The 13,265-nt window shown below is 32.5% G+C and overlaps 1 protein-coding gene across 1 annotated transcript in view; it reads right to left on the bottom strand.

Annotated features, from left to right (window-relative positions):
• Positions 1-13,265, bottom strand: part of MDGA2 (MAM domain containing glycosylphosphatidylinositol anchor 2) — a 639,286-nt gene that overhangs the window by 151,942 nt on the left and 474,079 nt on the right. Inside the window, 1 exon segment of the mRNA XM_031952914.1 lies at positions 4,072-4,249. Coding sequence (XP_031808774.1) covers positions 4,072-4,249 — 178 coding nt within the window.

The following is a 13,265-nucleotide window of genomic DNA, read 5'->3' as shown; positions in this document are numbered from 1 at the left end:
TTTGACTGGGTAAGTTATTTTTGGCTGCATACCAAGTTCTTTAGCCTTTCAGAATATCATATTCCAAGCCCTTTGATCCTTTAATGTGGATACTGCTTGATCCTGGGTAATCCTTATTGTGGCTCCTCTATATTTGAATCAATTTTTTCTAGCGACTAACAGTATTTTTTCCTTTGTCTGATAGTTCTTGAATTTGGCCACTATATTTCTTGATGTTTTGATTTGAATTCTTTCAATGTCTATTTTATCCTCTGTTTCGATAACTTCTGGGCAGTTTCCTTTGATAATTTCCTGGAAAATAGTATCCAGGCTCTTTTTTTCATCATATTTTTCAGGGAGTCCAATAATTCTCAGATTGTCTTTCCTAGACCTATTTTCCAAGTCTGTTGTTTTCCCAAGACGGTATTTGACATTTTTTTCCATTGTTTCATTTTTTTTTTGGTTTTGCTTGACTGATTCTTTTTGTCTTCTCAAGTCATTCAGTTCCATTTGTTTGATTCTGATTTTCCATGAATCATTTTTTCCACTCACTTTTTTTTATATCTTTTTCTAATTGTCCAATTGAGTTTTTAAGTGAATTGTTTTGTTCTATGGAATTTCTTTTCCATTTTGCCAATTTTACTTTTTAGAGAGCTATTTTCTTTTTCCTACTCACTAATCCTGTTTTTCAAGGATTTGATTTCTTTATCTACTCTACCTTTAAATGAGTGGGATGACTTTTCCATACTCTCTTGCCAAGCTTCCCTTTCCTTTTCCCATTTTTCTTCTAGCTTCTTGTGAGAGCCTTTTTAATTTCTTCTATGAACGTCTTGTGTGTTGAGGACCAAATCATATCCTCCTTTGGGGATTCATCTGGAGACAGTCTGTTTTCAGTCTCCTCAGGGTTTAAAGTCCGCTCTCTATCCATATAGAAGCTATCAATACTTAGAGTCGATTTAAATTTTTTTGCTCATTTTGTCAGAGAAAAATCAAAGAGGACAAATTCTCTTTATCAAAACAACAAATGCATTCTGCTTTTTTAGTGGGGGAGGCTGGATGGTATTACTGAGCTTCTTCTACAAACTACAGGGGGTGGGGGAGGGAGGCAGCAGTGAAGCACTAGCAGGACAGCAATGGCTGTGCTGTATCTGCGCTCTGAGAATCTGAGAGCATGCTGAGACATTCCGGGTGGGTGTGGCCAGGTCCTGAGAGATCCTAGCTTTTCAGGGTTATGGTCTTTACCCCCTGTGTTTTTAGCTTCTCTGCTTGTCTACTGGCTTGCTGTCAGGGCAAAGTAGCCAATACTGTAGTAAAATTCTCCCCACAGAAAGGCTGAGATTACACCCCACCCCCATCCAGTCTGCTCAGTGTGAGCTGCCTGTTTTTTTTTTTTCAGTGAAGCACTAATTTCAAGGTTTGTCATGAAATAAATTCTGAGAGCAAAGACAGAGATTAAGTAGATGTGTGTGTCCTCTCTGCCATCTTGGCCAGAAGTCCCTGAGCTACCCTATTCTTGATGTCAACCTTAAACATATGCTATATATTTCCCATGTAAAAAAATAAACAATTTGTCCATGTTGATCTTTGATATTGGTTCTATATGTTAAATTTTCTATTAAATTTGGGTTTGGTTGAAAATCTGCAAATTTATTGAATATCCATTTTTTCTCATTCAATGTTACAGATAATTTTGCTCCATATAATATTTTTGGCCACAAGCCTAATTCTTTTGATGGTCTATAGATATGATTCCATGGTCTGTGGTCTTTTATTTTGACTGCTCATAAATCCTGTACAATTCTAATTGTAGGTCCAACATATTTGAATTATTTTTTTCCTTGTTTCTTAAAAACAATTTTCTTTTCAATTTGGGGCTTTCAAAATTTGGTGCTGTGTTCTTAAGTGTTTTCCATAAAGGATTTCATTAAGGTGATAGTGGAATTTTTCTATGTCTACTTTCTCCTCCTGTTCTATCACTCCAGGACAATTTCCTTGGATTATTTCTTATACTATTGTGTCAAAGTCATATTTTTTTTTGTTCACAATTTTCAGGTAGTCCAATTATTCTTATATTTTCTCTCCTTTATCTGTCTTCCAGTTCTATCATTTTTCTTACAAGATGTTTCACATTCTATTTTTTCATTCTGTATAATGTTTTGTTATTTCTTGGTCTCTCATAGCTTCACTGACTACTTTTAAATTTTTAAATTTTCAGTTCTAATTTTCTTAGGGTAATTTTCATCTTTGACACTTTATTTCCTCTTATAGTTGATTAACTTTTATTTCATAATCTTGTTTTTCTTGGATGGTTTTTATCTTTTTTTTTTTCAGTTTTTCCTCAATATCTCTTGTTTGATTTTTAAATCCTTTTTTTGAGTTACTCTATAAATTCTCTCTAGGCAAGGAGTCATTTCACATTATTCTTTGGGGTAGAAGTTATTTTTATTTTATTGATGTAATTCATCTCCTCGGAAGATCTTCTCTGGTCTTCCCTGTTCACATAATATGTTTCTGTGGTAAGGGGATAGTGTCTCTGGCTTTACTTCAGCTCTTTCCTCTGATCAAGACCCAAAACAGAGTTCTTCCCTCCAGCAAGCACCTGAAGGCAGCAGCATCCACGGGTTGTGCTAGTTCTGTCTTGCCCAGGGTCTCCTTTTCTGCATCTGGGTCTGATGTTCCTAATTAGCAGAATTTCCCCAGTCTTCCTGGACTCAGACCTAACTCCACAAAAGCTCAGGAGATAAAAGTCTCGGAGGTTCCTGCTGAATTACCAACCACATCCTACTAATTCCAGGGCTCACTTTGTGTTTTTGCTGAGCTAGCCTGGAGATATTTCCACTTTCACATGGGTTAATTTCAGCCCTGAATATTTCTTCAGATTTTCAGGTTTCACATCTTCTCAGGTTGTATCAAGAGGACCCCTGTTCTGCCCAAGGCTTCTTGAGTTTTCACCAGTTTATGTTTGCCCTAAGGCACAAATTTGAAATTGGGAGAGAGAGAAATTTACTAATCTACTCCATCATCTTCCCAGAGTCTTCTCCAATCCCTTAAAATTATGTTAATAAATCTTTTATTATTTCTATTGTGAAACTGTTCAGAGGAAAAAATTATAATCCTCAAAAGTTTATTAAAATTTGAGTTATTTTATTGTGCCTAAAACATTTGTCTTCAGCCATTTCAATAGATTACTCAGAAGGTACATAAAAACAATTTCATGGATTCAAGATAATTTAAGACAACTGCATAGTACAGTGGATAGAATGCTGCACTTAAAGTCAGGATTTTATATCAATTCAAATCATAGTTCAGATATGTACTAGCTATATAACCCTGAGCAAACCCTTTAACCTTTTTTTGCCTCCATTTCCTCATTAGTAAAATGGTATTGATGATGACATTTACTTCTTAGGGTTGTTGTCAGAATAAAATGAAACATTTGTAAAGGGCTCTGTAAACTTTAAAGTGCTGCATATCTAAGAGAAAGATCGCAATTTTATTTGTTTTCTTAGGAATTGGAAAGCTACCCTTTTATACTGACTTCATAATGATCTATATGAGACTTTTATTCTTACACTTTGAATTTTGGCTTACTTTCCTATTTCTCAGAAATCATCTTCCATAGCTCTTGTCTCCACTATTTTTGTAAATACCTTATTCAAGAACAATTAAGGAAGAGTTCATTTTAAATATTGATAAAGCCTCCATTCTGGGTCACTTTCCCTCCCTGTATCTGTCAGTAAAATCTCTAAGAATATGAAAACTTTACCCTTGACAAGGGAAATTTTATGACTTGGTTTTGGGAGCAGTGTTCAAAAACTATCAGAGTACATTCCATGTTATATATTGATGGAATCCATTGAACTCAACTGTTACCAGAAATCTAGACTCTAGACTGACACAGAACTATTAGAGCTAATGGTCTAGGTTACAGTGACCACTGCTGAAAAGGTTGCCTGAATACACTCGAAATAAAATTCCTTTTTTTGTATCCATCAATTGTTCAAGTTATTTTTGTACCTATTCACATAGTCTATTTTGTCAGACTAAAACAATATGAAATGCACATAAAAATTAATTTAAACAACTACTTACCACTATATTTGATGATACGAATGGTTGAATCTCCCTCACCAAATTTGGTAAGAGGAGTCAGACGAACTTCATAGGACTCTGGCTTTATCAACTCAGTCAGATTATAGGTAATGAGTTCTCCTTTTTGTATGTTCCCACTTATTTTAATCTCCTGCTCCCACCAACGTTGCTGTCCAGCCTGAAATCAAAAGAAATGATATAATGCCACAAGTTGCTTCTATCATAGTGCTTTCTTAAAGTAGAAGAAAAAGGAAATAACTAAGCAATTTTTTTTACCACAATAGTCAGTTTGCTACATGTATAAATCATATGAAAGCTAATTTACTTCAAAAAGTAAATTGCAAGACATCTTGAAGATATTTTGATGGTTAATTAAATGGTAGAAATTTAAAAAACCTTCAAAATTGATTCTTTTTATAAAAGGAAATAATATTTTTTTTCTTTTTAAAAAATATGATCTGGTTATATTTACTGTTTTATTTTCCCCAGTTAGATGTAAAAACAATTTTAACATTAATTTTTAAAACTTTGAGTTCCTAATTCTCTTCTCCCTTTCTCCCCACAGCCCCCCATAAGAAAGCAAGCAATTTAATAAAGGTTATATATGTGTAGAGATACTATAAATATTTTCTAAGAAAATACTCAAAGCAATGAATATGTACAATGAATGTACAAGACATTGCCTTATATTCTTTTAACTTTTCAACCTGAGTAGCCTATAGTGATTGGGAGCCAGATATATCAATCATCCTTAGACAGTAGTGCTAAGTGGGGTAAAAAAAAATCAAAAGCTTATAAATTCATATACTTTGTTCCTTATTTTTATCATGAAAACAAATTAAATAGAAATAATTTTTCTAGCTTTCAGAATCACCATTCAAGATTTTTTTTTTAATCTTTTGTGACTTTTTCCCCATTGATGGTCATTTAAACCAGTTTTTACAACAGAAAATTTAACTGTGATTTAAAATTGGGGAGATACAAGAAGAGAAAATAGTATGTTGCAAATTTTCCCTGATTCTTTCATCCTCTTGGGAACGCTCTTATTAGTCTTAACTAGGAAAATCTTTAATCTTCTGCTCATATCTTTACATCGTTACAAATTATATTAAAAACATTTGGCTGAGGGGGGACTAATGGAGAAAGTACAATAATATAAAGAATGAAACAAGTTGAAAATGAAGTGAAATCAATGAAACAAACATTATATGTTAAATTCTCTGTGCACAAATAACTTGCATTATTTAAACAATCCCTCCCCAGTCTCCAAGAATACAATCACCACAATAATCATATGTTACCACCTATTTCTCAGACCATAAGACTTTCTAGGTCTCATACCCAATGGGAACTATGTCAATCAGAAGTTCTTATCAGGTAAATTAGAAATCCCTCCCTCAGAGATTATAGCGACTATGCGTCTGTCAACTCAGAGACCAAGAATCATGTGCCTGATTTATATACAAGGTATTGTGGAGGCAAGAATCGAAGAATGTCATATAACTCCCTGTAGTTTAGGCATCTCTAAAACTGAACAACCTCTTTTTAGAAACTATCTTCAATTTCATACAAAATAAGAAGACACATACTTTGAATTGCTCTCAATCTTTAAACCACTTCTACCTTATCCTTACTCGCACGCAAGTGCTTTTGTTATGGACAAGACAATGAAAACATCTCAAAGTGAGGTTAAAATGAAAGACAGATTCATAATCTTACACTTTCTTCTATGTCATATAAATTTAACAAATTTAGTTAAGTGAAGTCATAATCTTATACACACCCTAAGGAAAAAACCTATATAAACAGATGCTTTATAAGTAAATCAAATTATAGACTAAACAGACACTTCACAATAGATTTAGGGAGAAAATTGTAAGAGAAATTCTTGTTTACACACTCAAATAGGGGAGCTAACAACTAAATTACTTTAGGGAACTCAAATTCTCCTTTTATCAAAAAAGGTCAAAAGCTTTTCTCCTAAGAGTCAGATTTTGGTCAGATATGGTTAATATTAACAAAAGACAGATTTTTTAGCTAGCTAAAAGTTGCAGAAGAATTGGCTCTGAGCTCCAAATAATGAAATGTAATAAAAGGACAGAGGTCTACAATGTCTCTCTTTGACCATAAGGCACAAATATGTCATCACTAGTATTTAGGCATACACAACTTTAGGTAAACATAAACACCAGGAAATGTTAAAGCAAGAATAATATACAATAATCATACTTAATACTAATTTCCATAAAGTCTATTTTATCTAGTTTGTTACTTGTTCAAAGTGCCATTTAATCAGTTGGTTTCTTCTAGGATTTTAATAGCCCCATGTATCTAAAATCCCTGGAAATATTTTTCCTTATAAATTTTAGAATAGGTGTTATTCCCAGGGCAGTTCTGGAGAGACATACATTCTTCCTAGTACATTCATTTCCCTTTCTGGTTCCAAATTACTTCCCATATTCCTTAGATATTCCTTAGATAGATAGCAGGTTTTTACCTTCTAATGAATGCAATTTAGTAAATCCTCTTAAATTTGATTTTTCAATTAATCTTATTAACAAATATATAAAAATATCAACATAGAAACCCATAATTCACACTGAAAATACAGAAAATTTAGTTTTTGCATAATAATTTTTCTATTATCTAATATACATAATGCAACTTAAGGAAGAATCTTTAAAAGTATCCATGAGAACATAACTTCCAAAATAAGTCTTTCTATCACTTAATATTTTAAAATAAAAACTTCAAAATAAGACAAAAATAAACACAATTTAATTTTCCCATTATTAATACAATTTTTATGTAAAATCCTTAATACAATTTTGAGAAGTTATGACTAAAATATAATCAAAGTTTGTAAATCCCTCTGCAAAAAGAAAGAAGAAAAGGATTTTTAAAAATTCATCTATGTATATATTATATCTAACCTGAAAGATGTTGAGTACTTTTTTCTATCTTTCCAGTCTTCTTAAGAACTTTCAGGATCAAAAAGAAAAATATTTTTAAAACCATCGAGGAAAACATTTGTACTTTTTTTTATCATTGCTCTTAAAAGATACATTGAAAAGTTAATCATATGAGCACATATTTGCATACATATTCACATATATGTGTATATCTGTGCATGTATACAGATATGTATGCACACATTGCATGTTTGTATATATTATGTGTGTGTCTATATATATAGATTCCCAGTTCTCAGTGAAAAGAATCTAATTTTATCTAATCTAAAAGCAATAGCTTTTATCACAATGAAATTTATTATTGAATTAAAATGTAAAACTTTTATATAAAATTTGAAGCTTAATGCTTTTATATCTTTATTACAACATTGCCCTAACCTCTTTTTTGAGGAAACATACACGGATACAGACAGAGACAGAGAGACACAGATAGAGAGAGACAGAGAAAGAAATAAATGGACAGATTAGATTAGAAAGTTAAAATGAATATTGACCACACTCAGACTAATAAAATTCAAAACATCAGTCTTTCATGCTTTCATCCTATTACAATAACTGTCCTTAATACTAATTAACCCATTCTGTGCCATTTGATTAGTTTGTTTCATCTTGGCTTTTAATTGTCCCATATAGCTGTCCAATTATTGGAAATATTTCTTTTCAATTATAGAATTGAATTTGTTCTCTAGTGAGGTATTCTTCCTCAAAGATGTTTGACTAGTGCAACCACAAGATTTATTGTATGTAAAATTACTTTTACAATTCATCTGCCCTGATTATAGAAATTTGCCATGATAGGAAGGAGTAAGTGACAATATCAAGGCTATTCCTTCAAGAGTACAGACCAGACTGACATTAATATAGGATAATAAACATGACTCACTGTACAGGGTAGAAACTCTGAAAAGGTATACTTGAATCAGACAGCAAAGCACTTAAGGCTAATTACCTATTCAATGTGAGATAATGATTCTATATACATATATTTAGAGAAGATGGTAATGTGATGGCTCTCCTCACCATTTGGAGCTTGCTAAATGTGTGGTGGTGAGGTAATCATAGGTAGGAATTGGAGGTCTGAGGGAGAAAGGTCAGAATCACCCTGCCAAAGGATGAGGAGGAGAGAGACTTGAGGCTCCAGACTCCAGAGTTCAGGATTCATCTTTGGCAAGCCTCGTGGCAGCTTGCTTGTCTCCTTCACTTCTCCCTTTAAAGTCCAAGGACTTTTATTGATCCTGACTCAGACTGATCCTGAGGTCCTCTAGAGACCTAGCCCTGACATTTTAAAATACATGAGAGCTGTTGGAATACACAGGAGCCACCTGACAATTGCTGCTGGAGATCCAACCCAGAATGGATCTTCTGTTGTGAGAGGATGATACAAGGAGACTGACTGTCAGTTGCTGTTCTCTGACCTCTCTGACTGAGAGGCCATTGAATTGTCTGACCTCTCTCCTCTTCCCTCTGCCTCCAATTTATCTCATTCCCAATCCACAACACCTGTATCAGCAAAAGCTGCTTTGAAACTTATTCAGTTGTTATGATCCACAGCTGTGGAGGCTCTCAGAGAATTGACCTGTCCTTTAACAACTTACTTCTGTTAGATTCCAAGTAAGATTTAAAATTCACTTTTTTGGAACAGCCAATCATACAACAAAAGTCCCCATTATTCCTAGCTAGGCTCAAGATTAACCAAGTGGGAAAATTTCTTGTTCAGAAAAAAAAACAAAAATCATACAATGAGGAAACTGAGTCAAGAGGATCCTACCATTACATTTGTAATGTCTTTCTTTCAAACTTCCTAGACACAGCATCCACCTGTAGCAATTTTCAGATTGTACTTTCTTTGAGTAGCACATGACATTTCCCTTGAATGGGGGATTATTTATGTAATGATAATTCTAATTATCATACCTGAAATCAGAACTCAGAATAATATCAAAACACAATCCCAACAGATTTTACCTCAAATAGTAAGTTTAACTAATCACAGGTGAGGGCTAGGTACACTTTTATTATTTTTTTTCTTATGTTGATGGAATTAAAATGAACAAAAAATGTTATTCATTCTTTCTAATTTATATTCATCCTAGAGTAGAAATCAATCATTAGAAATTAAGAAAAATGCCAGTCAAGTAATATCAACTTGGCTTAATATATTTCTGAATTATCTCATGGAAAATTATTTCAAAATTAAACATTTTATACTAATCATATTCAAAGATCAATGCACAGTAATTTTGAAGCAATTACACTTCAAATTCTTATCCATACAGTTTTTAGGCATGTCACCTTACTGACAAACTCAAACACAATATGCATTATGGTATGCTGTAGCTATAGAGGGTCAAATATCATAACTATCCCAATAGGATAATACATTTCACTTGACATTATAATTTATTTTAGGAGAAACTTAACCAAATCAAATCTGGATTTAAATTATAAATGGCATCATTAAAAAATCTTAATTTTTTTTATGTGTCCTTGGCTGCCAACATCTTAAACTGTAGGGCTCACTATTTTCAAATAGCTCAGTTACAAATGTTTATGATCAGCAATTCACTTTTTTATCTCTCTCCTTTGTGGCCCCTATGGCTTTCCTGAAGTCATAGTATTCCCCACATAGACACTGAAATATGTCCTTCTAAAATTCTTAAATTTTAGCATGCTATACTCAAATAATTCTATGTTCCAAATTTATTACTGTAGATTCCATTGGATAAATGTAACTTTATAAGAACCTGTCAAAAGAGGCATTTGTCTAACTAGTGCCAATAAATTTAAATAAATAAAAATTTTATCCTATTTTTCTTATCTCAATGAGACCAAACTCCATCTTAAACTGTAATTTCCAAAAGTCCAAATTCTTTACTTTAAAAACCATTGTAAACACTGTCAGTGAAAATAGACCATAACTTTCTAGCCACTCTCTTTTTTATCTTTTTTTTTTGCTTAAATCTGTTTCTTTTTTCAGTGAATGGACTTTTTTTTTTACAGTTCTACAAACTTCAAAATTTTATATTTCTTTTTTATACTCTGATTCTACCCTTTACTTACTCATTTCTTTTTCATTCCATTTTAAACTTATTTCCCAGTTATATCAATTTTAGCAGTCTGACTCTCGTACAAATCTTCTTATATTGTGTTAATTAATTGTAAAAGTTTAAAATTTTGAGTTACATAGTATATTTCAGTTTCTTTTAGTTGTATTTGCTTCTGATTTAATTCCAATTAAATCCTACTAAACAGTTTACAGAAGGAAAGACAGTTATAAGATATAACACCCTCCCAAGATCAAATTTTCACTTGATAAAATCTTAGACTGCAAACTGCAAACCATTTCACCCTTTACTTTAAGAAGCAAATTCTTAGCATGTGCTAGATATTGTTTTTTAGTTTTTAGTAAAAAAGAAATCTATTACTTTTCCAGAGAACTGCAACTTCACCATAAAATCCTGTGATAGTCCAAAAATTAAAAACATAATTTAGAAATTTATAGTAAAAATATAACATTTAATTTGTAAATTTAGTCTCTGATTAGCTATAAGGCTATAAATTCTTTTATTTATTTTCTGTTTTCAACTCTGCAATCTCAAAATGGCAAGGATTAGGACGACCACAAAAAGTTTATTTTTCAAACTTTCTTGTTTAATCTAAAACTTTATCTTCCAACAAAAGTCTAATTGAAGGGTCAGTGAGAGTAAGTCTCTGTTTATAGAGAAGAGTATCAGTACTTCAGTATATTACAGAGAAGAGGGAAAGCTGATTTTTACTATAAATATTTAGAAAGTTAACTCACTAATTTGAAAAATTTCAATTTCTTTTTCATTTTAGAATAAAAGGGTTTTACATTTCATTTCACTATGGAGACTTCAAGCAATGCCAGTATTTCTAAGGAGGGCATTCAGTGTCCTTTCTGCTAATATTGTAGACATACATCATTACAATAGGAACCCATGCTATGATTCTTCAGTTCCTGGTTCCTTCTTCTCCTCCCATGGAAGTTTGAAAGTATGAAACTTGAAGTTGGTAGTTGGCCCTTGCTAGAGGTAAAAGGTAGGCAAAGCAATAATTATTTGATTGTTGAAATTCTTACTCATTTTTCCTTTTTTCCTCCTGTTATAGACATTTTAGTTTCATATCCAGGAGCTAATACTAAAAAGTAATCTCAGAAATCATCATCAGTTTTATCTGTCAGCACTACCAGTACTATTTTGATCATCAAAGGGATTCTCAATTGCTTATGATAGTCTTAAGGCTATTTTTAGTCTTTCCCATCATTTACATTGTTCTTTTGTGACTTGTTTAAGATACATAAACTTGGTTCAGTTTATAAATCTTGCACTGCTTTTTTTAAGGGGGTGTTTTGTGATGGGAGGAGATGACAGGACCTACCTTCTCATTTGCATAAGAAAGGAGGATTTTCTGATTATTTAAGCCCTTGGATGAAACTACAGAAATAGTTGTCAAAACCAAATTTTGGGCAACCCTGGGTTGTTGGGTCTCCTGTTTTTTAATTTAGGGCAGAATTTTTGATTTTCAGGACAAACTCAAATGTGTAAATAAGCCATTTGATTAAAAAGTAATGATTTTTCTACAGCCAATATGAATTCAGATGGGGGTGTTAAAACAAAAGTATCCATTTCATGGCTCCTTGGATTAACTCCTTGGAGTTAATCTTCACAAAAAATTTTCACAAAGATTTTAGATAATTTGAATGCCTCAAAAGGAATCTTTTCCAAATTAGCCAGAAAATAACACAAAGGGACATTTTTTGGGAGGAAATGAACTGATTAAATGTCATTCTTTACAATAAAAATTTTTACCAACTATATTGAAGCCAGAATTTGAAAAACTCAAAAGAAAACTAGTTTTGGAACTAAAAATTTCTATAAAATCAAAAACTAATTTGCTGAAACCAATTCATTGAAACTGATGCACAGAACAAACTTAACTGAAATAAATTTACTAAAATAATTCACTAAAGCCCTTAAAAGAAATTTTACATCAATCTAGAGTTTTGTTGTTGGTAGCAGCAACAATGGTAAATGACAGATAAAGGAGACAGCAAAAAGAAAAGATGAGATCCTAAATGATTTCTAACTTCACTCCACATGAACTGTCATCAGGGAACTTCTTGCTTACACACTTAACTAGGGGAGCTAATAATTAAATCACATTGGGACATTCAAACAATCTTCTTTTTACAGTTTTTATTGTAGGATTCAGGTTTTGGTTAGGCAAAAGTTTTAAAAAGGCTTTTAGTTAATCGTAAGTTGCAGGAGGAATGCCCTTGTGCTCCAAATAATAAAATTAAATAAAAATTCCTATACCAGATCCAAAGTAGATGAGACTTCCTAGTGCATGCTGTATTCTACATGTTAAGCTACTTCAATATAATAAATAATAGACTAAAATAAAGATTATAAATAGTGTCATGTTTAAATTCACATTAACCCTTGCAGACTCTTGATAAATTCAATATTTTAAGCCTACGATCAACAGTAAAGCTAGAAAAGCTAGAAAATAAATAATGTTGTTTTTCTGTGTCCTCTCCCTTTCCCTCACTCTTCCCCTCTCTTCTTCTTCTTCTTCTTCTTCTTCTTCTCTCTCTGTCTCTCTGTCTCTGTCTCTGTCTCTCTCTTTCTCTGTGTTTGTGTGTCTCCCTCTGTCTCTGTCTCTTTATCTGTCTCTCTATCTCTCTTTTAAATTAAAGCTTGTTATTTTCAAAACATATGCATAGACAATTTTCAACATTCACCCTTGCAAAACCTTGTTTCAAATTTTTTTCTCCCTCCCTTATCCCCACCTCCCTTACCAGATGATGAGTAATTCAATATATGTCAAACATGTGCAACTCTTCTATACATATTTCCACAACTATCTTGCTGCACAAAAAAATCAGATCAAAAAGGAAAATAAATAAGACAGAAAAGAAAATCAAGCAAACAAAAACAAAAAAGTAAAAAATGTTATGTTGTGATCCACACTAAGTACCCACAATCCTCTCTTTGGGAGCAGATGGCTCTCTTCATCACAAGACCATTGGAAGTGTTCTGAATCACCTCACTGTTGAAAAGCACCACTTCCATCAGAATTGATCATCATATAATCTTGCTGGTGCTGTATAGAGTGTTCTCCTGGTTCTACTCACTTCACTCAGCATCAGTTCATATAAGTCTCTCCAGGTCTTTCTGAAATCATCCTGCTGATAATTTC

Source organism: Sarcophilus harrisii, chromosome 2 (assembly GCF_902635505.1).
Source record: "Sarcophilus harrisii chromosome 2, mSarHar1.11, whole genome shotgun sequence".
Classification (NCBI taxonomy): Eukaryota; Metazoa; Chordata; class Mammalia; order Dasyuromorphia; family Dasyuridae; genus Sarcophilus; species Sarcophilus harrisii.
Note: the sequence above shows the minus strand (reverse complement) of the source record. Positions and strands in the feature narration are given on the sequence as shown.